The sequence below is a fragment of the Benincasa hispida genome, chromosome 9, assembly GCF_027475165.1.
Source record: "Benincasa hispida cultivar pf3 chromosome 9, pf3_genome.v1.1, whole genome shotgun sequence".
Classification (NCBI taxonomy): domain Eukaryota; kingdom Viridiplantae; phylum Streptophyta; class Magnoliopsida; order Cucurbitales; family Cucurbitaceae; genus Benincasa; species Benincasa hispida.
Window position 1 is genome coordinate 3,132,873 of NC_143486.1, and position 26,816 is coordinate 3,159,688.

Sequence of the window (26,816 nt, forward strand, 5' to 3'; positions counted from 1 at the left end):
TAGCGTGTCAGCTATGGGCAAACACTCCATATTTTTTATATGTATAGAACATGTATTTTTTTTATTGTATTTTTTATGTATGTAAAACAATCGTTTATTTTTTATGTATGTAAAAACATTCATTGTATAATTGAACATATATTTTTTATGAAAGTTCAAAGTTCAATATCATAATTTTATTAGAACATGCATTTTTTATGTGTAATGGACCTACTGCTCATTTCATTGTATAATTGAACATGTATTTTTTTATGTAAGTTCAAAGTTCAAAGTTCAGAATCAGAATTTTATCAGAACATGCATAATTAAGCTTAGAACATTATATCGTTCAAGATTCAAAGTTTGAGAGAGCAAAATCGTGAAAGAGAGCGAGATTATGAGAGAGAGCGAGATTGAAATAGAGCGAGATCGTGAGAGAGAGCGAGATTCATGGAGAGCACGATCGTGAGAGAGAGTGAGATGTTCAGAGAGAGCAAGATTGAGAGAGTATTTGTTATCCATTTTTGTTACAAGTACGAAGATTGAGAGAGTATGAAGTTATTGTTTTTTGTTACAAGTATGAAGATTGAAAGAATATTTGTTATCCACTTTTGTTGCAAGTATGAAGATTGAAAGAGTATGAAGCTATTGTTTTTTGTTTTCAGTGTGAAGATGGAGAGAGTATGAAGTTATCCATTTTTGTTACAAGTATGAAGACCGAGAGAGTATGAAGATGGAGAAAGTATGAAGATTGAGAGAGTATGAATATTGCTATTATATAAATACTCCAACTTGTTGTTTTTTTTTTGTTTACAAGTTGAAAGTATGAAGTATAGAGTGTTACAAGTATGAAGTATGTTACAAGTATGAAAAAGTATGAAGTATGATACAAGTATGACGTATGAAAAAGTGATCAATGATATTTATAACTAAACTGGATGAAGGGTGTTTGTGTCTCGGTCTCTGGAATTTTCAGCACTTCGCACGATTGTAAGCAGTTCAGTACAATTTTGCGGTTATGTCCATAATTCCCACACCGACCACATTTCATTTGTCTGCGAAATTCTCCTTTTGATGGTATTCTTCTCACTTTCCGTCGCCCAACTTGTGACACAAATTTCAGAGGAAGGATAATCTTTTCTACGTATCCAGAAGGTATTTTCCATTCAGATATGTGGCCAAGTGGATTTATAGGCTCCGCATACGCAGTCATTAAAGAGTCCACTGTATAAAATCGACGGCAAAGACTATGGATGGGTATATTTCTTTCCTTGGCAGCAACAATTGCATGGAAACACGGGATACCAAGTGAGTCGAATTCCTTACACGTGCATTCCTTCGTGTGAAGATTGACAATACTATCCAATCGATTATCTCGCACATGTACCCGATAACAATCAATAGGCTCCATCCGATATCGTATGCCCTTATTAGCTTCATTTGCCAATCGGATTTCATAGTAGTCAGAGTGCAATGTCGTTCGAGATGCCCAGTAATTCCTCCATTCGTAGAACCATGATTGAAGCATTCCTCTAACATGTTCAATCAAGCATACTATAGGCATTAGTCGATACTCTTTAGTTAAGGAATTTAAACACTCTGTACTGTTGGATGTCATGTTATCATATCTTCGTTCTATTTGGTAAACCCGTGCCCACCTTTGAAGACCGATGTCTTCCAAATATTTCGTGACAACACCGTCTTTAAAACTGTGGAGTTCGTCCCATTTTGTTTGGAACTCTGTCATGCGAAATGCCCTTGCTGCATCTCTAAATATCCCAACAACCGTGCTATCCTTAAAGTTTATAACCAGATTCTGTTCTATATGCCATGTGCACAATCCATGAAATGCTGTGGGAAAAAATGCACGAATAGCATTACCAATAGATACTACCCGATCAGACACAAACACCAGATTATTGGGTTCTCTGATACTGCATTTCAAGTTTGACATAAACCATTTCCATGATTGATCGGTTTCATTGTCCACTATTGCATATGCTAATGGGTATAATTGATTGTTCCCGTCCATAGAAATCGCAACCAACATGGTTCCTTTGTATTTTCCTTTCAAGTGCGACCTATCAACAATAATACAAGGCTGACAACTTACAAAACCTCTAATACAAGGCCCTAATGTCATAAACATATACTTGAAATGCACCTCATCTTCAAGTTCGATCTCAAATACTGTACCCAGATTCTCTATTTTTAGCACTTCTCCATAAGCATGTAGTATGGAGAATGAGTATTCCGGAGTACCTCTAGTGAGATCATACGCGGCTTCCCTTTCACACCACGCTTTATCATAACTTATGTTCACACCATAATCTCTTCTCATATCCTCAACGATATGACAAGGTTTATAAATACGTCCTATGCCTGTGAACTTATCTTTGATGAGTTGACCAACAACCATAGCAGTTGCTTGTCTATGGTCGTGATTCAAAATTCCTATGGAACATGTGTGCGAACTGCAATACTTTATGATCTTGAATATATCAGACCCTTCCATTTTGATTGCACGAAGGCTCCACTTACATGTCTCCTCAATGCATTTGACAGTGAATAGAGATTTGGTTGATTTCCTGACGTTAAATTCAAAATTTCTATTGATGGACAGAATAGATAATCTCATTTTCAAGTCCTTTGTGCTAAAAAATAGCTTACCAACTTCAACGTCCTCTGTCCCAGATGAAGAGGTGCCAGGAATCATCAACTCTGTCCTATGACTTGAAGACAAAGATGGTGGAACCACTGAAGCTTTTGTAGAACGACGCACATCTCCATGGTCACGATATATTTCATTCAATCCTGTTGGTTGCTCATTCACATCCACATTCACTGAAGGACTACAATCCATATAATCGAATGTTGATGGTACGGTGTTGGTAGACAATGGAATATCATCCTCTTCTCGACGAAACTGATATGATTCCTTGTATTGTTCATCCACAACCGTATCATCATAACTCACATTTCAAAACCCCATTCTAACCCTTTCGTCCTGTTTACACTTCAACGTTATAGTTATCTGAAGTCTACTAAGCTCTTCTCACAAAAGAAGGAAGTGAAGATCATCATCATCCGTTATGCATTGTGGAAGGGCTTCAAATTTAATATTATATTTAACTTTCAGGATAAGATCAAACTCTGAAGAACTGACTTTTGTAGCCCTATAAATGCGAGATTTAAGTTCTTCATAATTCACTGTAGGGGGCACAACGATTTCTTTCAACTGTCCCCCAATATACGAACTTTCACTCTCATCCCAATCATCTCCAAATCGAATAAATAGACACTTTTCTATCATCCTACCAAGCAAGAGAACATCTTTCATTCAGTTGTACAAGCAATTGAAGTGTACTCTCGCTCTCTCTCTTACTCTTCCTCTTTCTTACTCTCTCCCAATACAAAATTTCGTAATGCTACATTTCCAGAAATAACACATCAAAAATAATTAAACAGACTCAAAGTAATTCACCTTTCTGAAAAAGCTGTTCCTTTTTTAGAAAGCCCCGTCTTGGAAATCCTCGTTCGAAAAATCTTCGTTCAACAAAACACCATCGAAAATCAGAGAAGTAATCACCTTTGAAATGGAGTTTAGAGTTTAAAGAAATCACCATTGTATTGTGTTTAGGTATTATTGATTTGATTAGAGGCTTCCATCGTGACATTTTGTCAAATCAACAGTACACTGACGAGCAATCACATCAAACTAGGGAATTTCAAGCGAGAGCGAGAGCAAGAGCGTTTAATCAGATAAGAGCGAGATTTACCTCGTAAAGTCGATGTAAGGGAAATTTACATAATGTGGTATGACGATGATGTCAGTAGAGGGTCATTTGACATTTTGGGCCCAATTTCTGGGTCATCCGTACAAATTTTGATAAATTCATGAATTATCTTAGAGCAAGCAAGCATCGAATTTAGTTTCAAATTAAAGATGTTTAGGAACTCAAATTCTAAGATTTACAGGATGTTATGAAAATAATGCCAAAAACTATAATAGGTAAGCGTTGAAACTAAAAAAAAATGACGAAAACACCAAAACAAGTTGTTGGATGCCAAGAACTGATTGTCACCGAAGGAGGGGAAGTGTCACCGTCGTTGGTCCACGCTGAAATCGTGCTGATTTAGATCTTTCACCTCCACACACAAGTGAAGCTATTAGAAATTAGTTTATATTTTGTTATAAGTTGGTTATACAGGTAGTTAAATGGTTAGTCACTATTGTAATTATACCTATTTATAGGTCTCTTTTGGTTAATAAATGATATAGTAGATTTATTTACTCTGCTTTAATATGGTATCAGAGCAAAATTAAAACTCTTTGACTTTTCGTTTTCCCTTCAGCCACTCTTTTTCTCGTGTCTTTTCTTCTTCTCGGGCCGATCTCACTCCCCAACATTCCAGACTCTAACACTGATCTCGCTCGCCTCCGTCCACAGTGTCGAGCGAGATTTTTCTCGTGATTTTTCGTTCTCCTTCTTCATCTGAAACGACGATCATGACCAGATTCGACGACCCAACCTCATCCGGAAACTCCAACTCCATGGAGAATGTTCAAGCTTCCCCATCTTCCATTCTTGAACAATATCAAAAGCCTTATTTTCTTCATCCCTCGGACAGCACCAGCCTTGTGCTCGTTTCCAATCTTCTTATGAAATCGAATTACAACTCGTGGAGTCAGGCGATGAAGATTGAGCTCACTGTCAAGAATAAACTCGGCTTCATTAATGGTGAAATCCCTCGACCTTCCGGTGAGTTAATTAATTCTTAGATCATATGAAATGGCATTGTCACTGCGTGGATTCTTAACTCTCTTTCCAAAGAGATTTTTGCTAGCATCAACTTCTTCGATTCCGCTCAAGAAATTTGGGCTGATCTGCAAGAACGGTACCAACGTAAAAATCGACCAAGAGTCTTCCAACTACGCCGTGAAATTTCTAACTTATCCCAAAATCAAGATTTTGTTACCACATACTATGCCAAGCTGAAAACGTTGTGGAATGAACTCATCTCCTACTACCCATCTTGTTCTTGTGGAAAATGCACTTGTGATGGTGTCAAGAACCTATAGACTTACTTCCAAACAGAGTATGTTATGGCTTTTCTCATGGGTTTAAATGATTCATCTACTCCTATCAGATCTCAGTTGTTACTAATGGAACCAGAACCATCAATCAATCGGGCATTCTCTCTAGTTGCACAGAAGATTGACCAAATAACTTATTCTTAATCCTTTGGCAATGCGATATCTTCATCTAATGTCACTGCCCTCCTTGTGAAAAATGGTTCTTCTGCTTCCCACTAGACTGCTCCAAGCTATTCTCGCAACACCAATCAAAATAAGAAGAAGGATAGACCGATCTGCACCCACTGTAATATTCAAGGGCATACTGTTGACCGTTGTTACAAACTCCATGGATATCCACCAAGGCACAAGCTTTACAAACCTCCCGAATCAGCAAGAGCAGATCATTCTGATTCTTTATCCTCTTTAACATCTGAACAATGCCAAGGCTTATTGGCTATGCTCCAGTCCCATCTCAATAAGTCTAAAACAGCCACCATAGCAGCAACGTCCAATAAGGCAGATTCTATCACTTCTACAGCTCACGTTGCAGGTATTTGTTCCCTTTCCGATATATCTTCTGATCAGTGGATACTTGATTCTGGTGCATCAGCTCATATCTGTCATAATAAGGTCCTATTCACTACTCTAAGACAAATGAAACCGACAACTGTTACTTTGCCTAATCAGTCTCAGCTTCTGGTTGAATTTGTTGGGGATATTCAAATCAGTACAGATATCATGCTACAGAATGTGCTATATATATCAGATTTATGTTTCAACTTAATTTCCCTAAGCTCTTTAACTTCCTATCTACCCATCATGGTCACTTTTTTAATGATTTTTGCCTCATTCAGGACAAGTACTATTTGAAGACGATTGGCAAGGCTAACAAATGGAATGGATTATACTTATTGCAAGCATCAGTTGATAAGTCCTTACATTCATTTTCACATACTACAGAACTTGTTTGTTCTTCCACTACTACTTTCTCTGGTTCTACTTGGCATAATCGGCTTGGACATCCATCATATAAACATCTTAGTTTCCTAAAAGACATTTTACATGTAGACATGGATAGTACTTGTACTAAATACATAATTTGTCCTCTAGGAAAACAAAAACAACTGTCTTTTCAAAGCCATAATAGACTTGCTACTCATGCTTTTGATCTTATACATTATGACATTTGGGGCCTTACAACGAACCTACTTATGCTGGATATCGTTACTTTTTAACACTAGTTGATGATTATTCTCGGTACACTTGGATTTTTTTGATGAGGAACAAAAGTGAAGCTATTACTATTGTCCCTCGCTTCTTTCAGTTGATTGAAACTCAATATGGTTTTTCCATAAAAGCTTTTCGATCGGATAATGCACCAAAACTGGCCTTACTGATTTTTTGCTGCCAAAGGTGTTCTCCATCAGTTTTCTTATGTTGAACGGCCTCAACAAAATTCGTTAGTAGAAAGAAAACATCAACATTTGTTAAATGTCGCACGATCTCTGTTATTTCAAGCTAGGTTACCCATCTTGTTTTGGGGAGAGTGCATATTGACCGCATCTTATTTGATCAACCGCATTCCATCTCATATCTTGTCTTGGAAAACACCTTACTATCGTTTAACTGTTGAACATGCTGACTATACTTCACTACGAACTTTTGGTTGTCTTTGTTTTGCCTCTACTTTACCTTCTCACAGGACCAAGTTTCAGCCTCGGGCCATTGCCTCTGTTTTTTTGGGATATCCTACTAGCATCAAGGGCTATCGCTTATATGACATTGAGAATAAACAATTCTTTATTTCAAGGGATGTTGTGTTTCATGAAGACATATTCCCTTTTCATCAAATCAGTTCTCAAGCAAAGGTACTTGATCCTTTTCCTGATCTAGTTTTACCATTATCATTTCCATTTTCAGGTGATTTATCCAGCAGTGAAGCCTCTTCATCATCCGCTTCTGTTACTCCTGAGCTTTCTGACCAACCTACTTCACATGACGTTTCTCAACCTATTACTCCCTTTGTTCCCTTTGCACCTGCTGATGATGATGCTACAGTCATTGATCAGCCCTATCTGTCTTTACTTGACAATTCTTCTCACTGTCGCCACTCTACAAGGACAACTAAACCACCCTCGTATCTCAGGGACTATTATTGCAACTTCCTTTTACACAATCATTCTCAGTAGACAGTTACTAAGTATCCTTTACAAGCTGTTTTATCTTATGACAGACTGAATCCTATCTACAAGATGTTTGCCCTCAATATCTCAGCCGCATATGAGCCTCAGTTTTATCACTAGGCTGTCCCTCATGAACATTGGCGCCAAGCTATGCACGATGAACTTCTAGCAATGGAAACCAACCGTACTTGGTCTATTGTGCCCTTACCTCAAGGCTAACACTCTATTGGATGCAAATGGATATACAAAATTAAGTATCGTGCAGATGGGACCATTGACCGCTATAAGGCACGGTTAGTAGCCAAAGGATACACGCAGCAAGAAGGCCTCGACTACATTGAGATATTTTCTCCTGTTGCCAAGCTTGTTACTGTCAAAGTACTTCTTACTCTTATAGTCTCAAAATGTTGGTCTTTACTTCAAATAGATGTTAATAATGCTTTCTTACATGGTGATCTAATTGAAGAGGTATACATGGATTTACCTTTGGGTTACAAGCACGATGTTGTTCACAAACAGAGGGAGCATCTTGTTTGTCGCTTGCATAAATCCACATATGGCCTTAAGCAAGCATCACGCCAATGGTTTGACAAGTTCTTAAAGGTACTCCTTCACTTGGGATTTTCTCAGTCCAAGTCCGATTACTCCTTATTCACTCGAGGTTCTGCTCAATCCTTTGTTGCTTTGCTTGTTTATGTTGATGACATAGTCATTACCAGTGCTTTTTTACCTATACTACATGAGATCAAAGATCATCTGCACGAGACCTTCAAGCTCAAAGACTTGGGGTCTCTTTGGTATTTCTTGGGTCTTGAAATTGCAAGATCGTCTTAGGGTATTCTTCTATCACAACAAAATTATACATTGCAGCTCCTAGAAGATCATGGTTTGTTAGCTTGCAAACCGGCTCCTCTACCTCATGATCCGGCTTTAAAGCTCCAATTTGATGTTGGTACCCTCCTTCCTGATGCAACATTGTATCGGAGACTCATTGGAAGACTGCTATACTTGACTATTTCTCGGCCCGACATAGCTTTTGCTGTCCATAAGCTCAATCAGTTTGTTGCTCAACCTAGACAGCCTCATCTTGATGCTGTCATGTCCTTACTTAAGTATTTGAAAGCTTCTCCAGGGCAAGGTATTCTGCTACAACTTGTCTACACATTTCAATTAAAGGCGTATTCTGATGTTGATTGGGGATCTTATCCTGATTCAAGGAAGTCTATAACCGGTTTTCGCATCTTCTTGGGTGATTCCATAATTAGTTGGAAGGCTAAGAAGCAGTCTACGGTATCCCGTTCTTCTGCCGAAGCTGAATACCGAGCTTTGGCTGCTACTACAAATGAATTGCTGTGGGTTGAACAACTTCTTCATGAGCTTTCGGTACCTCTTATTCATCCCTCTTTAATCTATTGTGATAATGAGGTTGCTGTCTATATTGCTGAAAATCCGATTTTTCACGAACGGACGAAGCACATTGAAATTGATTGCCATTTTGTCCGAGATCACATTGTTCGTGGCAATGTCAAGCTTCTTCCCATCTGGTCTCACTTGCATCTTGCTGATATCTTCACCGAGGCTTTTCCCAACTTTGTTTTTCTCCTTACTATCCAATATGGGTATTCTTGATATAACCACACCATCTTGAGGGGGAGTATTAAAAATTAGTTTATATTTTGTTATAAGTTTGTTATACAGGTAGTTAAATGGTTAGTCACTGTTGTAATTATGTCTATTTATAGGCCTCTTATGGTTAATAAATGATATAGCAGATTTATTTATAATAGAAGCCGCTCCTTTGCTCAAGGTCTGAAGCTTGTTGATGGAAGCTTAAAGGAGATGGACAAACAATGGAAGGGTTACAACTAGTCTTGTTTCACAGCAAGGAGAGGGAGGGAAAAAGAAAAAGGAGAGAAGAAGAGTGGATGCTGGGGTTTTCAAAGTCTTAATTTCATTTTCTTATTTTTCATTTTTTAAACAAAGATCACACAAAAAATAAAAGAAAATATAATATATTTCAAATATGTTTACTTAAAAACTGGTGCTTTTTAATGATTGTCAGTTCTACTCATAAATTGGTGATAAAAAAAAATGTCAACATAGTCAAAAAATCTGAAATTTTTCGACTTTTCCCGCCAAAATCGCACATTTTTATTTTTTTTCCTACATAAGCTATTTTCAATCATAAATTAGTGACACGCAAAATTTGTCATAAACTTTGGAAAATTCGAAAAACTCTAATTTTCTCACAAAAAATGCATGATTTTAGCTTTAATGATTGTTTTTCTCTCTTCCCTATTTTTGTTGTTGTTCATGTGTCAAAAAAAGTCCATTTTGTTGTAGTGACTAACCAAAAAGAGAAGAAAAGTGGAGATAAAATGTGTGAGAATCGACTGGAATCGGTAGATCCCTTGACCTAGGCGACTCGAATTCTTTTTATAGAAATCGAGACAGCTCCATGACGTTAGGATATAGTGTCGCTGCACCGACGAAAATCGTGCGCATCCAGACTCACTGTGACGTTTTAAGGTAGCGTTGTGGCACTGTGTGTTTTGCACAAAATTGGAGCTCTTTGCCTTGTAGTGTCGAGCGTGGTGCATAGCTGAGCGCTGCTGCACTCTCCCTAAGGGCAAAATGGTCATTTTGATCTTTCTTTTCCTATTTGATGCAATCAAGCTCCGTTTTGGCCTATTTGAACTCCATTTTGTCACTAACGCCCCCTTTTTACCCTTTAAGTGCTTGAGACCTACAAAATAATCAAATAAACCTATAAAATACAAGAACAATCTTGAATTAAACAGAACAAGATAATACTTTTTTGGTACTATCAAACATTGTAAGGTGCAGAAAATAAATTGACAAGATACAAAATGTTGTATGTAACATAAGAAAAACAAATACACATGCACACATATATACATTACTTGAAAAATAAACATAATCTTTTATGTGTAACAGATGAATAATAAATATATTTACATTAAAAAAAAACAAAAACAAAACAAAAGTTTCCTATTCATATTGCCTTATCCTCGTTCGCCTACTTATGTTGGCAAATGAATTTAACAAACAACAAAAAAAGAAACTCATAGATGCATATTAAACCAAGAAGGAAAAGTTAAATTGAAAAAGAAAAAAAAAAACAAAAGTGACTAAGTACCTTAGAGAAACAAAAACATAAAAGACCAACGAAATATTAAAAAATAATGAGAGAATAAAATATGAACCCTATAAAATTGGGAGTGTACTTCACTCAATTTATAGAAGAAATTTAGATTCATTTTGATTCTAAATCAAATCTCAGAAAAACAAAAACCTAAAACCAAAACCAAAGTTTTAAGGTGAAATATTGTTTTAGATAAAATTATTTTAAAAAAATATATATTTTATCACTTCGACTGAATGATTTTTTTTTTTAATAAATTATTTTGCAGTGCATATATGTATACAACACTTTGACGTGAATGGGGAAAAGTTATTGCCTCTTTTTTTTTCTTTCCATATATTTAATTTTAAAAAATAAAAACAAAAATAAAATGGTTACCAAAAGAGGCCTACATCATTTACTTATAATGTCTTTTTTATACGTGAATGACAAAAAAAGGGATAAAATCTATTAAACCTAAATGTGAATAGCAAAAACAGTAGGGGATAAAATTTGTTGAGCCCTAAATATGAATGACAACAAAAATATGAAAAATGTCATCATTTGTTGCATATGGCATGAGATGATAAAGAGAGAGCTTCGTCTACCTATAAACAACGGATTGACGGAACTCTTGGTATGCTTCGTTTCTTCTGTCCTTTGCTATCAGCGAGTTTTGATCATTTTATTCAAAATTTCTTCATTCATATATGAATAGAGATTAGTAGAGACAAAATGTGATTAAAAAAAATGTGACTTTGAATGAGGTAAAATGTGACTTTTTTCTTGAAAAAAAAATCCTTTTATTCAAGATGAATAAATATTATTAAAGATAAAATGTGATTTTAGAATTTTCAATCTTTTGTTAGAGATAAAAACTGATGAATAGGATTTTCCCCTTATTTCAAGGTAAAGAGAGTGTCGAGTATTATTAAATATAATAACTGAGAGTGAATAATTGGTAACCAAAATATACACTAATCTAATCTACAAATCAAAGTAACCATTTTAAGAGATGTTAGGTATCTTTTTACTTCATGCTACCTAGATGAGTGCCAAAAGATTGTCTTCATTAATCTTAGTTTGTTCTACATCAATGTGGTGCATCAAATTGTGCGTGTGTGTGTTTTTTTGGCTTCCTTTCTCAATATCATAGATGCCAATTATGTAGTTTGGTATAGGAGATGCATCCAAAACATCAATTTCAAGTTGAAGAAATATGAGGAAAAAAGAGATAATGTCTCACTTCGTGAAAGCATAATACCTCACCAATTATGTGTCAGGTTGTATGTCATAAAAACTTGTAGTTTGTAAAGTTAAACGTATTATTTTATCAATAAAGATGTTATTTGAAATTACTTCAATAAAGTTGTTATTGAATCTATAAATTGTACTTATAAAGTCTACATCCAACAAACTAAGATGTACGATTATTATATGAATACTTGAACTTTGTGTGTGGAGACATAAAAGTGGATCAAGTCCAAGTAAATAGTCAAAATAATCTATAGTATACGAATAAGGTTAGGTACCTTATTCTGGTAACACTATTGGATGCGGTCCACTTTGTAGTTGTTACAAGTTGCCTATGTAATGAGTTTGCATGATATGGGACCAAGAAATAAGTCACTCTTACTTTATAACGCTGTTTACTATTTAAGAATGACTATTTCGTTCAGATGACCTAGGTAACTCGATCTTAATCCTGAGCTAACTATGAACTCTTGTTTATTCCGTATTATCCTTAGATTTGCATAGGTGAGGGTTGGCTCAACAACGCTGATAAGCCTCCCATTTTAGGGATAAGACCAATAGATAGTTGGGGACATAGGATGCAATAAGAAATTCACACCTACTATTAAGTATTGAATCAAGTCTTGAATAAGGGGTCCCACCATCTCATGGGCTCGAGAGGGATCTGGGAGTGATTGGATCACAAACCAATTGTTCATTAGAGGATCAGTGGAACTTAAAAAACAAGACGTAATATCGGAGGTAAAACAACATATTGACCCTACCGTTATCACGAACAACCTGTGAAGGGTCGACTTACTGATTATTAAATCAAGTGGACACAGATATATCTAGAGAGTTTTAGCCAATTAATCTCGTTGGAGCTCATGATCCGTATGTCCATAAGGTCCCTCTACTAGCTCATAAAACATGAACACCTTGAATTAATAAATTGAGTGAATTTGGAATGATATCAATTTGCATTGTTCAAATTAAAATTAGGGTTTTGAATTTGAATAAGTTCAGATTCGAATTAGGGTTTGTATAATTATATTTGATATAATTAACATTTATTTTATTAAAATTAAATGTAATTGGAGAGCTTATAATATTTAAATAATGATTTAAATTTCAATTACATGAATAAGATTCAGGATTAAAATCGAGTGTATGATTGATTTAATATTTGATATTTAATTATTTAATCAATTAAAAAATAACTTAAAATTTCTATTTCAATTCAATTTGAGAAATTGAATTTTGATATTTTAAATTTAATTAGTCATGGATTAGTTAAATTAAATTCTAGTTAATTTTGGAATTAACTAACTTTAAAATTGAAAATAACAAAAATTGAAAATTGGAATTTGAGTGGGAATTTCCCATTTTCAACTTAGTAGGAGGTGCTTCCTCCTTGAATCACCCATCTAGCCCACTTCAATTCATGTAATTGACTGATAAAAGCTCTTCAATTGCCAAAGGGTTGATAGAGAGAGCTGGAAAAATGTTTTTTTTGCTGCTACAGTCATCTCATCTTCACCTGAAAACCATTCCAATCTCCTTCACCAAATTCACTCCAAGTAGAGTACCATCACTCAAATTAAAGGCTGAGAATAGTAGAGAATATCTCTTGTTGGTTTATTGAGGGATTGGAGCTGGATAGCTTGAGTTGGAGAAAATTCATCAAAGGTATGTTACTTGAAGCCCACTTCTGAAAAATGTGTTTTTAGCATGGTTTTAGAACTCAAATTAAACATAATTAGAGTGTTTATTGATTATGTTTACTTTTGTTGTAGTTAATATACTATATCATTGTGGATCTTACAAATTGTGAACGATGCTACAAAAAAGAAGAAAAAAGTTATTATCGATGAACGAAATAAAAAAAAAAAGAGAGAAACAATAAGAAAGAAAAGAAATAACTGATGAAAATTTAGGGTGTAATTGAGTTAATCAGTAGAGAAAGTTTGTATTCAAATCTTAATTTGATTTGAACTTCAAATCAAATATTAGGAAAAAAAAATCAAATTTGAAACCAATATATCCAAACCATAAATGATAAACCATTTAAATTGTAATTTTTAATTTATTTCAAAATCACGTTAAAATTATAGTTTTTTTTTTTTTTTTTTTTTTTTAAATAACTTCTCTTTAACATAAATGTCAAGAAAAATAGGGAAAATCATATTATTTTTTACTATGATAAATTTTGGAACCAAATGTTATAAAAATTTAATTTACGTGAATTATAAATTAATTTTTAATGATTTAATGTAAAATTACATTATATATCCCTATAATCAAATACCTACAAAAGAGAAAATAGAACGTTTCACACTCATGACCCCTTTTAGATGGCATATATTAGATTAGATTTAGATAGCATATAGATCTGTTGTTATTATTTTTTCAATTTATACATCACTATCTTCTTTACAAAAATCTTTTAAATGTGATTTGATTTTTTAAGAAAATATTCTCTTTAACAATGATAAATTTTAGAATAAAATATTATAGGTAAATTTAGGAATCAAATATTATAGATAAATCTAGACTGTGTTTGGAATGTCGTGTTTAATTTAAAAAATAAGTCATTTTGAAAAAAATTGGTGTCTTTGACAACCATTCAAAATAATCAACAATTTTGGTTAAAAGTGTCTAGATAAAATTGAGTCTTTTAAAAATCAAAATTTTCTCAAATCCATTCAAATATGCACTTAATGTACTTGAATTATAAACTCTTTTTTTTTTTTTTTTTTAATACAATGTAAATTTATATTATATAACTATATAACCAACGACCAAGGTGATGAGAGTAAAATAGGAAGAAATAGTCTTAAGTATTTTTAAATTAAAAAACGATTTAACCATATTTGAATATATTTAGTTTTTTTGGTTATCTAAACCGCAATTTGTAATTAGCCATTGTTCACAATTTCCATAAAAGAAAGAGTAAAACCCTAAACCCTCTTTCATCTGCCTCTCATTCTCGCGCCCTCCACTTTGTTATTTTCCTCCTTCCTATCAGCAACTCAATCTCGTTGCCACCGCCATCGGTCACGGCAGCTTCAACGGTGCTCTCTAAATTCGGTATTTACGCTTCACATTCAATCTATGCAATAGAAATTGTTATGCTCTGCAATATTTTCTCTGGTTTGCTACCCTCTTCGGTGATGTTTGGTCTTGTCAGAAAAATTTTCAGTCCGATCATCCCCTCCATTCTCCGTTTTTTCTTTCTAAAATGGAAAAAAGCTATTTTCATCACTTCTTGAAATCTCTCTTAAAAGCAACCTCTAGCTTCCACGCATATTTTCTAACTCTGGACTCTCCCTGTTCTCCTTTAGTGAACAAACATAAACCATACATACATACATACATACATACCTACACTATATATATATATCCACGAATGTGGAAGATATAAAGATTTTTAGAACTAGGATAATAATGGTATTTAAAGTAATATCATTCAAAGCATTCATTAGAATTACTCATCAATTGATTGCAATGCTTCATAGGATAATATAACCGCAGGAATATGAAACACCAGAATTTAATGCATCAATGTAAAAACAACACACAAACATATATAGATTTTTTGTTTTGTTTTGTTTTTTTTTTCTTTTTCTCTCTCTCTCATCCCTACCATCTGTATTTAAAGACAATTGCCATCAGAGTATAATTGAAAATCATTATAATGAAAGGATATAATTAGCATAAAAAATTTTTACCTAGATTTGAATCACAGTGATCTTAGGTGACAGACTCATATAGCTGAGCGATGCTCAATTTGATAGTTTTATGCATGTTGCGGTATGTCTGGGTTGGCTATCCACATGCTTATTTCCCCACATGACAATAATAATTAGGAATAGTCCTAAACTTTTAAAAGAGATAAGTAAAAAATTATATCTTCTCTCGATCTTCCTTCTACCCAACAACTCTTATAGACAACTTAATTTGAACTACAAACCTCTTAGTCGCTAACACAAACTTTATGCAATTAAGCTACACTCGCATTGGCAGACAATTGTTACTTTCAATAATGTGTACAATATAAATATAACTCAAACAATTAATCGTTACTATTAATATAAAAGTCTGAAGCTTGATCCCCGACCTCATATATTGTAAAAAAAGATAAATTTTGTAAAAAAAAAAAGAAAGTAAAATGCATATGATATTTTTTAAAATAGTTTCAAATGTGATCTTTTAATCCATATATATGTAATTGAAACTCGATTTTTTATATAATATTTTGAAATATATGATTCTTACAATAACGCATTGATAATTGACACGATATTCTCCTTAAAAATGGAATGCTTAATTTTATCCCTTTGGTTGTACTGATAAAAAGTTTGGATTTAATTAGAGAACGAGTCATATTATATCTTTTTCATTTTTGAATTCTTAATTTGATTAATTATTTGTATTATTTGCTTTGGAGATTTTCTTTTGATGTGTTACTGATTGTTTGATCACGTAACATGGACAGGTTGAAGCTGGGAAGAAGGGAGAGTTGCTTTTGGAATTCGTTATCCGGCTTAAATTATAGATATTTGGCAACTTTATCAGTTATATTTGTGAATAAGCTACATCCTTACTAATTATATCTTTACTTTATTACAGATTTTTGAGTTAGGAGATATTTTGTTTCCAATGGCAATTGATGGGAGTTTTAAGCTTGAATTTGCACTGGAAAGATTCCTTTCCCGTTGCCCAGCTCTTACACACCACTCTCCGTTTGACACGCTTATTAAAAAGGTATTTTGTTTATCACTCGCACATGTGATGTTCAATTGTTTTGAGTGTATGCATTTTATATCTCACCATTTGATATGCATTTTAAAATAGTTTCTGGAATTGCAAACAGAACAATTTTAACATTTTTACTTTAAACTGTTATTCTCTGTTCCTCTAATTTTATACGAGAAGATGCTGTCAGAAATGGAAGGATTTATTTCGCTGCCTCTAATCACATCTTAATAATCCTTCTTGTTCTCTGGTTTTTGTAGGGATATGCAGTGACTGAAGAGGAAGTCTTGAGTATTACGGCAGAGCTGTTTCTGAATCCAAATTATTCTATATGTTTATTAGGCTGTTTCTGTCCATTAGCTCAAAAGATCGTGGACAGAGTGATAGGACTGTTAAGACTCGTTCCCAATTTGAGATCAAACTCAGATATCACAGACTCTGAAATTCACGAAGAGGAGCTGGATGGAGTAGTCAATATAATTTCGTTTTATGACCACAGAGGGAGGGGGATTGATCTTCATGAGCTTGCTTGTCTGGCATTCTGCCGTGCCCTTGATTTGGCCCCCTTCTTATTAGGGTTTGTCACTTACTCTGCTGGATTACAGCTTGTAGCTTTTATCTGGTCCCAGTTCAATTAATTATTGAATAGTTTGCTGCTTACCTAGTTCTGGTGCAATTATAATTAATTAAATAACCAGTTAGCTACATTGGTATCCTGATGGCTGATATTATTTCTTTTTCAATCTTTAAACTCCACCTCCACACTAGTTCGTGAATCACGACTTTCATGGTTGTGGGTGGCCATGAAACCATTTTTTTCCAATTCCTTAAAAAGTACAAATGGGTGAATTCTTTTTAATAAGATCTTAAAGGTTGGCCATCAAATTCTCGAACTTATATAACCACGTTTCTTAGAAGTGTTTTTGAAGTACCTGAGTTATGAATACTTAATTGTCTTACCTTTCTCACCGTTGGTTCATTAAATTTGTCTAATTGCTTTTTCTGCTTGTGGTGATCAGTTCTTTATATTTAAACACTACTTGGGTTTCTGAACGAGTGGGCAAACTTTATGTTTTGTTGACTTACTAACTGATTTCAGTTTGGGTTTGTTTAATTTCATGCGTGCATATTCATGTTTTCTATGGTCAATGTGTTCTGTAATATACTTTATTTTCTGTTTTTGCACAGGACTATTTTAAATTATTTCAAGTTTGCTCCATGCCCTTTTCACCGCATTTTGGTCAAAGGAACAAGTTCTGAGGTTTATAACAAGGTATGATATTCTGAATGCGTGTTTGTGTGTTTTATGTAAGGTTTAAAACGAGCTTGCTTGTCTAGTATTATGAATATGATTAGTATATTTCTTAATGAAAGTTGGTTTCCATGAGAAGAAATAAAAAAAAAAAAATGGTTGCCATCCCTGCCATTCTCTCGGTCCAAATTTGGAAAGAACAATACGGTGTTCTGTCTTGTTTGATTCTTGTCGTTTAGGTTGGATGCTTTCATGACTTAAGGTTCATATAAAGAACTTCATCCTTTTAAGGCAAGAACTTCATCCTTTTAAGGCATTTCATCCGTACATCATAAAACCTCGCAGAAAACACAAACAAGGCCATGAGCTTGAAGAATAAAGATTTATGATATTTGTTTTAAAAGGAAACACAAATGATCACTTATTTAATAAAAAGAGAGTGATGCTCAAAATACAAAGACAAAAATAAGAAGAAAAAAAGGTAATCCTTCTACCATAATACATAAAACAAAGTAAGAAAAATAAAGGCATTCCAATTTGAACATAAATCTTGAATAGAGAATCCTGCAAAAGACTTGGAGAATAGAGCACCAAGAGGAGGCCTTAATCCGAGCAAACTCAAATTGATCAAACCAAGGAAGAGACTTGTCTTGTGTTCAATTGAGATTTCAAAGATGGGCCTACCAATAACAGACGGAGTCTTTAATTCTTCAATAGCTTGTATCTTCTCCATTGTCTTCTGCAATTCAGATTTTAAGGCCTCTATAGAATAATGACTTATCATAATCGAAGCATTTGGAATGAATTTTTCAATATTTCAGGAGAGGCTCATTCCTCCCTCTCTTTATCATTTGATTTTGTAAAGGTTCCATTCTCTGGTCTCATGAATTCAGCAGTCTCTAACATATGCGTAGTATTTGCCATGTCCTAAAGAAAAATATTATAAGACCTTATCAGCCATTTGTCCTGCCATAATTTCACAAGGATACCCCTGCAAGCCATTTTTGAAGAGTGACCACTCCTGGGTAATTTGTGATTGCTATAATAACAATCCCATCCAGTCAACCAGCAGCTAAAGTCTTTATTTTGTGATTGCTATAATAACAATCCCGTCCAGTTAATGAGCAGCTAGAGTAATGCTCATACTTTCTTGAATTAATATACTAAAGGGGTTCACCTTCTGCAGGGCGTCTTTGAATCCTCTCTGCTAACAAAGTCTCATTACCAATGACCAAGGTGCCAGCCTCCAAAGGTGGAGTAACTGTGTTCCCTCTTTCTATTGCCCCTCCAACAGAAAATCTCTTATAGTCATTCCCGCTCTTTACCTACTTTGTTAGGGATTGTAAAGATAGAATGGAAATATGCGGGGATGTTGCCAACACTTATTGAGCGTATGTGAACACTTACTTGGATGGATTTATTGAAACAATGACCGACTAAAATCTTTTGGAGTTGTGTGATTAGAGTGTTATTGTGGCTTATTGGGACGGATGAAAACCAAATAACTCTACCAAAGAGCTTAAAGAAATAGAAAGACCATTTATTTTGTGGCCATGTATAGTACACGGCCACTTGTTGCCTTGCAGTTGTTATTTCTTTTGCATTATCGTGGTGTTCTTTTGATTAACTTGTAATTGCTCTTTTAGATGGGATTGTTTTCTATCCCCCTACCTGTAAGGTGTACTTTCATTTTCTTTTTGTCTATAAATCCTGTTTCTTATGTGTGTATATGTATATAAACAATTCTTTAATCCAACAATCCATAATTTCTATGCCTCGCTATTCATCTTTCTCCAAGAATGTAAGTCATACAAGAGTGTACTGCTGTATCTTCAAAAACATAAATCATCTGTTGATTTCCCCTTATCTAGGGTGGACTCCTTGCTGTTCGGTTGTCTTACCGCTTCCTACTGGTGGAGCCTGAAACATTCACCAAACTTTGGGATTGGTCGTGTTTCTTGGACTTAATGAAGCTGCTATCAAACATTGACCAGGACCATGCAGGACTTTTACTTTTACCCGACATAAGATGGTGCGGGATACAAATACTATCAATATTGCTTAAATTGGGTTATGAAGCAACCATAAGTTTGTTGTCCGGGTCTGAAGAAACACTACCTTGCTTACTGCGGTTTGCTCTGAACCTTGGTGGTTTCTATTATATAACAAAACTTACTTCTATAAGCTTCATGCCGCCTTTTCATTTGCAGATGGGAAGAATTTTGTCAGGATGTATCCTTGGAGAAAGCTGGCTCCTATGTTGAGTTATTTGTGAAGGAATGGTATTCTCAAGGTGTAAACGCTGATTTTGACTCAGAAAACTGTTTGCTTGCCAATTCTAGCTTCTGTGGTCCTGCCATTCTTTTGAATCACGATGAGATTGAACGACCAAAGAGAAGTCAACGACTTGCTACATGGTAGCACTGACACACCCATTTAGGCTAATTATTAAGTTCTGTTTCCTTTAAAAAAGCCAATTGTTCTTTTTTTTTTTCTCTCTGTTGGCAATAACAGAAGAAAAGTTTGCATTATTGCAATCCTCTATTTTTTCATTAGCAATACTTTCCAATAATTTGGTGATTCCTTTTCTTTGTTTGATACAATAATTTACCTACTTCATATAGGGGCAGTCCAAAGGCTGAAAATTCATTTGTAATGACATCATCTATAAAGAAAGGTTATGAGATGGTTATGTTGGCATTGAGTCAAAAGTGGCCAGTTCTTTTGTATGGCCCCCCTGGAGCTGGGAAATCTGCTCTCATACATAAGATAGCCAGTGATAGCCATAACCAAGGTAGTAATTGTTTTTATGGTTCAGTAGACATGATTTCCTTGTATACTTCTGTGTTAATAGGTACATATTGTGTCACACTCGAGCCCTTTTTCTTTGGTTGGAAACAAAACAATTGATTAACAATATATATGGCAGGGTCCTTTGTTATAGATGTGCAATGCTATTCAAGTTCGCATCTGCTTTGTGTCTGTTGACAATTTTGTTCAAGTATATACGTTTGCATGTGCATATTCTTTATCTTGTCCTTATATTTTATAGTAACTTTTTCTTATCCTACTTGTAGTTTTATGGTAACTTCTCTTAGTTTTGTATTATCTCCGAGACTAGTTCTCACATCGATTCCCTTGGCTGTCTAAACCTTTCTTGAGCATTTGCATTTTGAATCTCATAAGCTGGGGATGGTTGAATTTCTTAGTCATTTTAGAGTTTTATTTAAATCAGGATTTGTGAGCTATAAATAGCTTTAGGTCGTCAATTTTTAATTTAAAATTTTTTTGATTCTTTATTTGTTTGAGATTTGAGTTCCTATTTTGCTCTCCACTTCATTTTTTTCCTCCCCTCTTACTTCTCACTTCTCCTTTCAGAGGTCTCGACAGACTTCTATTGAATATATAATATATTCTTTGAAACCATATGACCTTCACAAATCTTTCTTAAATGATTGCAAGTTCTCATGTGAGGATTATTTTCTTTTGATTTTTACCCGTTTCTTTTTTCCTTTCCTTTTCTCAGTTCTCTTTATCCACATGGATGACCAAATTGACGGTAAGATGTTGATTGGAAGTTACATTTGTGCTGAACGTCCTGGTGAGTTCAGATGGCAGCCTGGTTCACTTACACAGGTGTGTTTTGTTATCATATCAAGATAAGTTCATTCTGCTATTCATATATGCTTGTCATTTCAACTCTTCTCTGCTTTTTTTGTTGGTTTTCCAGGCTGTTCAGAATGGACTCTGGGTCGTTTTTGAGGATGTAGACAAAGCGCCATCTGATGTGCAGTCAATTTTATTACCATTACTAGAAGGTGGAAACACATTTTCAACTGGGCGTGGGGAGGTATTTTCTTTTTCTTTCTCCATTGATTTCGACATTCATGCTGACATGATTGCAGTTTTTAATGTTCTCATTTTTATTATTATTATTTTTTCCCTGTGAATGGGTAGTCCGATGCTTCTATAACCTGGTTTCTATTGTCATTCTAAGAAAATGAGCTCTAGCTTGAGCTGGAAATGGGAGAACAACTATTCTACATTTCCTCATAGAAGTTAGGGGTGGAACTAAAAATAGAATAAATTTATTGCTGTAGTTTCACCTCGTTAACATGTCCATGTCCTTGACAAAAAGGAAGGGGAAAAGGTTCACCATTCAGTTTAGTTGTTTTTAAAGCCTGCTTGTTGTTTACTCCTCCCTTATTTCATCTCCCATATTTCTTATTCAGATCGAACTTCTTGTATTTATGTTGTGTCATTTGTGCATTTTCCTCTTGATTTCCATGCACATTTGCAGTTAGTTCCTTCTTTAATTATTGGCAAGTGAAATATTGTTTCGGTAGGTTAGCTTATCATTGTTTTCTATTGTACCTATGTTTCTTTAATAGAACTTGTTCCTTATTTAGAAAACTGTGGGGTATGTTTGCAGGAAGTCAGGGTGTCTGAAAATTTTAGGCTTTTTGCTACCATATCGGCCTTTAGACTCGATCAACTTCGCAATAAAGAAGGTTTGTTAATTAATCTGGCGTAATTTTGATGTCCTTATCAATTTTATTACTGCAATTTTTGCTGCATAAATATTTTATCCATTGTAAACACTCAACTACTTACATTTGATATGAACTTTTAGAACATTGTGAGGTTTTCACTACTTTTTGTGTGTTTATTTGTTAAAGAAAATCATTTTTACTTTAAAATTTACTCTTTTAATGCAATGCTTCACGCTTAGGCCCTAAAAGTTATTACAGTACTTGTAGGACTGATGATGTTATTAAGTTCGATTTTAGAGGACTGTATTTGATTCTTGGTTGTGGTTGCAATGCTTGAATAATTACTGTGGGTATCAGTTTCCTCCATTCTATGTCTCTGAATTCTCTGGGTATCAATTCTCTGTTCTGTCTGTCTGTCTCTCTCTCTCACACACACATGTGCATATGTTTTTGAAAACCAGAGAGGTTTGGAGCCGTTCTATGTGGAGTTATGTACCATGGGGATGCCTTTCCAATATTATATATCAAGAAATTTGTTGACACAATGTAGCTATCTTCTGCTCCCCCCTCTTCTTTTCTCCTCTCTTTGATAAATAGATTCACATATTGTTTCATTAAGGTTATGCATATCCTGTGTGCATCATTTTGTTGATTGGAGAAGTTCTTAGAAGTGATAGTTCTGTCTCTTTTTCTTTTATTTGGTGGCAGGTGGAAGTACAATTGGTATGCTTTGGAGGAAAGTGATGATTGGACCTCCAAACAATGAGGACTTGCAGAGTATAGTTATAATTCAGTATCCCATTCTTGAATCTATTGCTTCAAAATTAGTTGGTGAGTTATAATTCTTATATGGAGATTTCTGAACCTTGCTTTTTATTGCCCGAGTTGTTTGTGGTTTATCAATTTCTTTTCTCATTCGTTTTGTAGAAACCTTGGAAAAGGTGAATTCTTATACCCAACAATTCCTAGGATTTCGCTGTGAAGAATCTGCCTCTATTAGTTATCCTAACCGATTCTCATTGAGGTATTTTTTTTGTCATTCTGTGTGGTGCTTGGTGTTATCTGGATTTAATTGGTTGTTATGCTTCTTCATGACAGGGATCTTCTTAAATGGTGCAAACGCATTGTAGGTTTAGGTTTTGGTTTTATGGGTGATGGTTTTTCAGCTTATCAACGTCAGTCCATATATCAGGAGGTTTGATGCTTCATATCTATGCTGGCTTTATTTTCTTATGAAAGTTGTGTTGCCATAGAAAGTTGGTTAACTAGTGAGTTGATTTTAGGCAGTTGATATATTTGCTGCTTTCTCAACTTCGCCGGAGAACCGGTTGACTATTATGAAGGAAATAGCAAAATTATGGTTAGGAGATGCTTCAGTACCTGGGACACTGTACCCTCAACATAAACCTGCAATTCAGGTTACACGTCATTTAATGTTTCATGCTTTTTTTTTTTTTTTTTTTGCTTATGTTGGAGAAGCCTTTATCTGATTTATTGCATTGTATTCATCTTTACCTTTTGAATGACATACTTTCTTCTGTTTTATGTTTCTTACAAATATATTTCAGGATTCAATCACGAATTTAAGAGTTGGCCGAGTTGATATTCAACGAGTTCAACCAACTGTTAAGTCTATTTAATATACCTTTGTGCTCTTATAATTTTATGTTCTTTGCTTATTCTTATGTATACTGTGCAGTTGAAACATAAAATACAGCCTTTTGTTGAGATTCGTAGTTCTTTGCACATGCTTGAGAGAATAGCTTGCTCTATTAAGTATAATGAGCCTGTCCTCCTGGTTGGTGAAACTGGTACTGGGAAGACTACGCTTGTGCAGAGCTTGGCAAGAAGGATTGGTCATAATTTTACTGTCTTGGTATAATACTTCTTTATCTGTTTTTTATTTTTCCATCTGTTCACTTTTTCAGTAGATCAAAATTTAAATTATTACCGTGTTGTTTCAGAATTTGAGCCAGCAAAGTGACGTTGCAGATTTGTTAGGTGGTTTTAAACCTATTGATGCACAGTTTATATGTTTTTCCCTTTACAAGGAGTTTGAGGATCTCTTTTCAAAGACATTCTCTCTTAAGGTATTTTTAATTTTTGAGTCTCTTTCGTGGTTGCTAGCCTTATATTGTATTCTTAATCGGCTTGTTCCATTTCAAAATTCAGGTCAATGGGGAATTTTTAGCTCATTTGCAGAAGCATTTTGGAGATAAGAATTGGAAAATGCTACTAGCTGGGTTTGAGAAAGGTGTTAAATTTTTCAAGAAGTCAGTTGAAGCGGGGCGAGCTAGTTCTGATAAAAAACGGAAGAAGCCATTTGTTGAAGATTCGATTAAAGGTTGGGAAGATTTTTCTGTGAAGCTTGATGCTGCGAATGTGCAGATTGATGCGTCATCTGGAATGGTTTTTTCATTTGTTGAAGGAGCTTTTGTTACTGCACTTAGAAATGGAGAATGGATTTTACTCGATGAGATTAATTTGGCTCCGCCTGAGACTTTGCAGAGAGTTATTGGAGTCCTTGAAGGAGATACTGGCTCACTCTGTTTGGCTGAAAGAGGTGACATCACCTACATATCCCGACATCCAAATTTTCGGATATTTGCCTGTATGAATCCTGCAACCGATGCCGGAAAGCGTGATTTGCCTGTCTCTCTTAGGAGTAGATTTACAGAATTTTTTGTGGATGATGTGCTAGATGATGAAGATTTGGCTTTATTCATTAATCAATTCATGGATGACAGCCAAGCTAACCGGGAACTAGTAAATCGAATTGTATATTTCTATAAAGCAGTAAAAAAGGGTTCTGAAGAAAGGCTACAAGATGGTGCTAATCAAAAGCCACAATATAGTTTAAGGTCACTTTACCGTGCTCTGGAATACACTCGAAAAGCTGAAAGACGTTTTGGCTTTCTCAGAGCACTATATGATGGTTTTTGTATGTTTTTCTTGACCATGTTGGATCATCCAAGTTCACAGATAGTGCACCAGTTGATTTTATCACATTTGTTGGGGGGGAAATTACCTCCTTACATATCATTTGATGCGTACTTATCTCCAAAAAAGGACATCCATCCAGATCTTTCTGAGAATTATGTATTGACTAAGAGTGTCAAGGAGCATCTTAGGAACTTGGCACGTGCTGTGTTGATTAAACGATATCCTGTCCTCCTACAAGGACCCACATCGAGTGGGAAAACTAGTCTAGTTAAGTACCTTGCTGCACTTACAGGTCATGAATTTGTAAGGATCAATAATCATGAACACACGGATCTGCAGGAATATCTAGGCACTTACCTAACTGATTCTTCTGGCAATCTTGTGTTTCAAGAAGGCATGCTAGTTAAGGCTGTAAGGAATGGCTACTGGATAGTCCTTGATGAACTTAACTTGGCTCCATCTGATGTTCTTGAAGCATTGAATCGGCTACTTGATGACAATAGGGAACTTTTTGTTCCTGAACTCAGGGAAACTGTACAGGCACATCCAGATTTTATGCTCTTTGCAACCCAAAACCCTCCAACTCTCTATGGTGGTCGTAAAATGCTTTCTCGAGCTTTTCGCAATCGTTTCGTGGAGATCCATGTGGATGAAATACCGGAAGACGAGTTGAGCACAATAGTTGAGAAAAGGTGTGAAATCCCCCAAAACTATGCTAAAAAAATGGTAGATGTGATGAAAGAATTGCAGTTATTCAGGCAAAGTAGTAAAGTATTTTCTGGAAAGCATGGGTTTATAACACCACGAGATTTGTTTCGTTGGGCATATCGTTTTAAGGAATTTGGATGTTCGTATGAAGATTTAGCTAGAGATGGTTATTATCTTTTAGCAGAGAGATTACGCGATCTGGATGAGAAATCTGTAGTACGAGATGTTCTGGAGAGAAATCTCCGAGTTAAACTTGCGATTGAGGACTTGTATAAGCAGGTATTTTTATCATTATCTGCTTCTTCAGATTATTTGTGTATGTGGTCTTTTGTAGTATGCTTTTTCAATAAAATGAATCACTCTTAGCTAAATAAACTATATTTACTTGTTAGAAAGGATTATGAAGACTAAAAAGTTTACATGTTTAGTAGGAAGCTCCTTCCTCCTTGCCCATTCTTGTTGGCACCTGTATTGGTTTGATGGTTTTGATAATTGATGTATGATTAGCAGACATTTTGGAAAGCATGAATGTCTTGTGGTGACTGACGAAAGTGAATAATAGTATATCATAAAAATGCATTGCATAGTCAGATGTTATGCACTTAGGTGTTTGTTCATTTGATTACTGAAAACTTATGCTTAACGAAGGATATCCACTATTTTGTTCCAGGACCCTAATGGAGGGGAGTTTTCATATAGAATGAGTGATGGTGCGGTAATTTCAAGGATTCTTCCAAAGCAAGTGCTCAAATACCCTGTTTCCCACTTTGTTCTGGTAGCTTGGATGAGCCATTATCCTGACATTTATCTTTAATTGCAGTATTACCTTGACCAAGAGTATGCAAAGATTATGGTTTCTTGTGGAAAGATGCTATAAAAATGGCAGAAACCGTGAACCTGCTCTCTTGGTTGGTGAAACTGGGGGTGGAAAGACGACCATTTGTCAACTTTTGAGTGCTCACATGAAGAAGAAATTACACATTTTGAATTGCCATCAATACACGGAGACATCAGACTTCATTGGGGTGTGTTATCTATTGTA

At 34.9% G+C, this 26,816-nt stretch overlaps 2 protein-coding genes across 2 annotated transcripts in view; one reads left to right on the forward strand and one right to left on the reverse strand.

The window, feature by feature from the left end:
- Window positions 1–892: 892 nt before the first annotated feature.
- On the reverse strand, window positions 893–4,536 carry LOC150033580 (uncharacterized). The gene is made up of 4 exons (XM_090318145.1): window positions 4,429–4,536; window positions 3,464–3,525; window positions 3,146–3,293; window positions 893–2,917 (listed from the first exon to the last, which is right to left on the reverse strand). The coding sequence occupies exons 1-4, from the start codon at window positions 4,534–4,536 to the stop codon at window positions 893–895; spliced, it is 2,343 nt and encodes a 780-aa protein (XP_090174271.1).
- A 9,993-nt stretch (window positions 4,537–14,529) lies between these two features.
- Window positions 14,530–26,816, forward strand: part of LOC120086959 (midasin-like protein) — a 51,030-nt gene continuing 38,743 nt past the window's right edge. The window contains exons 1-20 of the mRNA XM_039043780.2: window positions 14,530–14,710; window positions 16,119–16,387; window positions 16,639–16,955; window positions 17,567–17,651; window positions 19,502–19,761; window positions 19,841–20,047; window positions 20,255–20,424; window positions 21,157–21,266; window positions 21,361–21,480; window positions 22,063–22,141; window positions 22,832–22,954; window positions 23,051–23,147; window positions 23,222–23,318; window positions 23,407–23,541; window positions 23,692–23,748; window positions 23,823–23,999; window positions 24,088–24,213; window positions 24,296–26,053; window positions 26,445–26,512; window positions 26,595–26,799. Coding sequence (XP_038899708.1) covers window positions 16,283–16,387; window positions 16,639–16,955; window positions 17,567–17,651; window positions 19,502–19,761; window positions 19,841–20,047; window positions 20,255–20,424; window positions 21,157–21,266; window positions 21,361–21,480; window positions 22,063–22,141; window positions 22,832–22,954; window positions 23,051–23,147; window positions 23,222–23,318; window positions 23,407–23,541; window positions 23,692–23,748; window positions 23,823–23,999; window positions 24,088–24,213; window positions 24,296–26,053; window positions 26,445–26,512; window positions 26,595–26,799 — 4,296 coding nt within the window. The 5' untranslated portion in view covers window positions 14,530–14,710; window positions 16,119–16,282. The remainder of the gene's footprint in view (window positions 14,711–16,118; window positions 16,388–16,638; window positions 16,956–17,566; window positions 17,652–19,501; window positions 19,762–19,840; window positions 20,048–20,254; window positions 20,425–21,156; window positions 21,267–21,360; window positions 21,481–22,062; window positions 22,142–22,831; window positions 22,955–23,050; window positions 23,148–23,221; window positions 23,319–23,406; window positions 23,542–23,691; window positions 23,749–23,822; window positions 24,000–24,087; window positions 24,214–24,295; window positions 26,054–26,444; window positions 26,513–26,594; window positions 26,800–26,816) is intronic.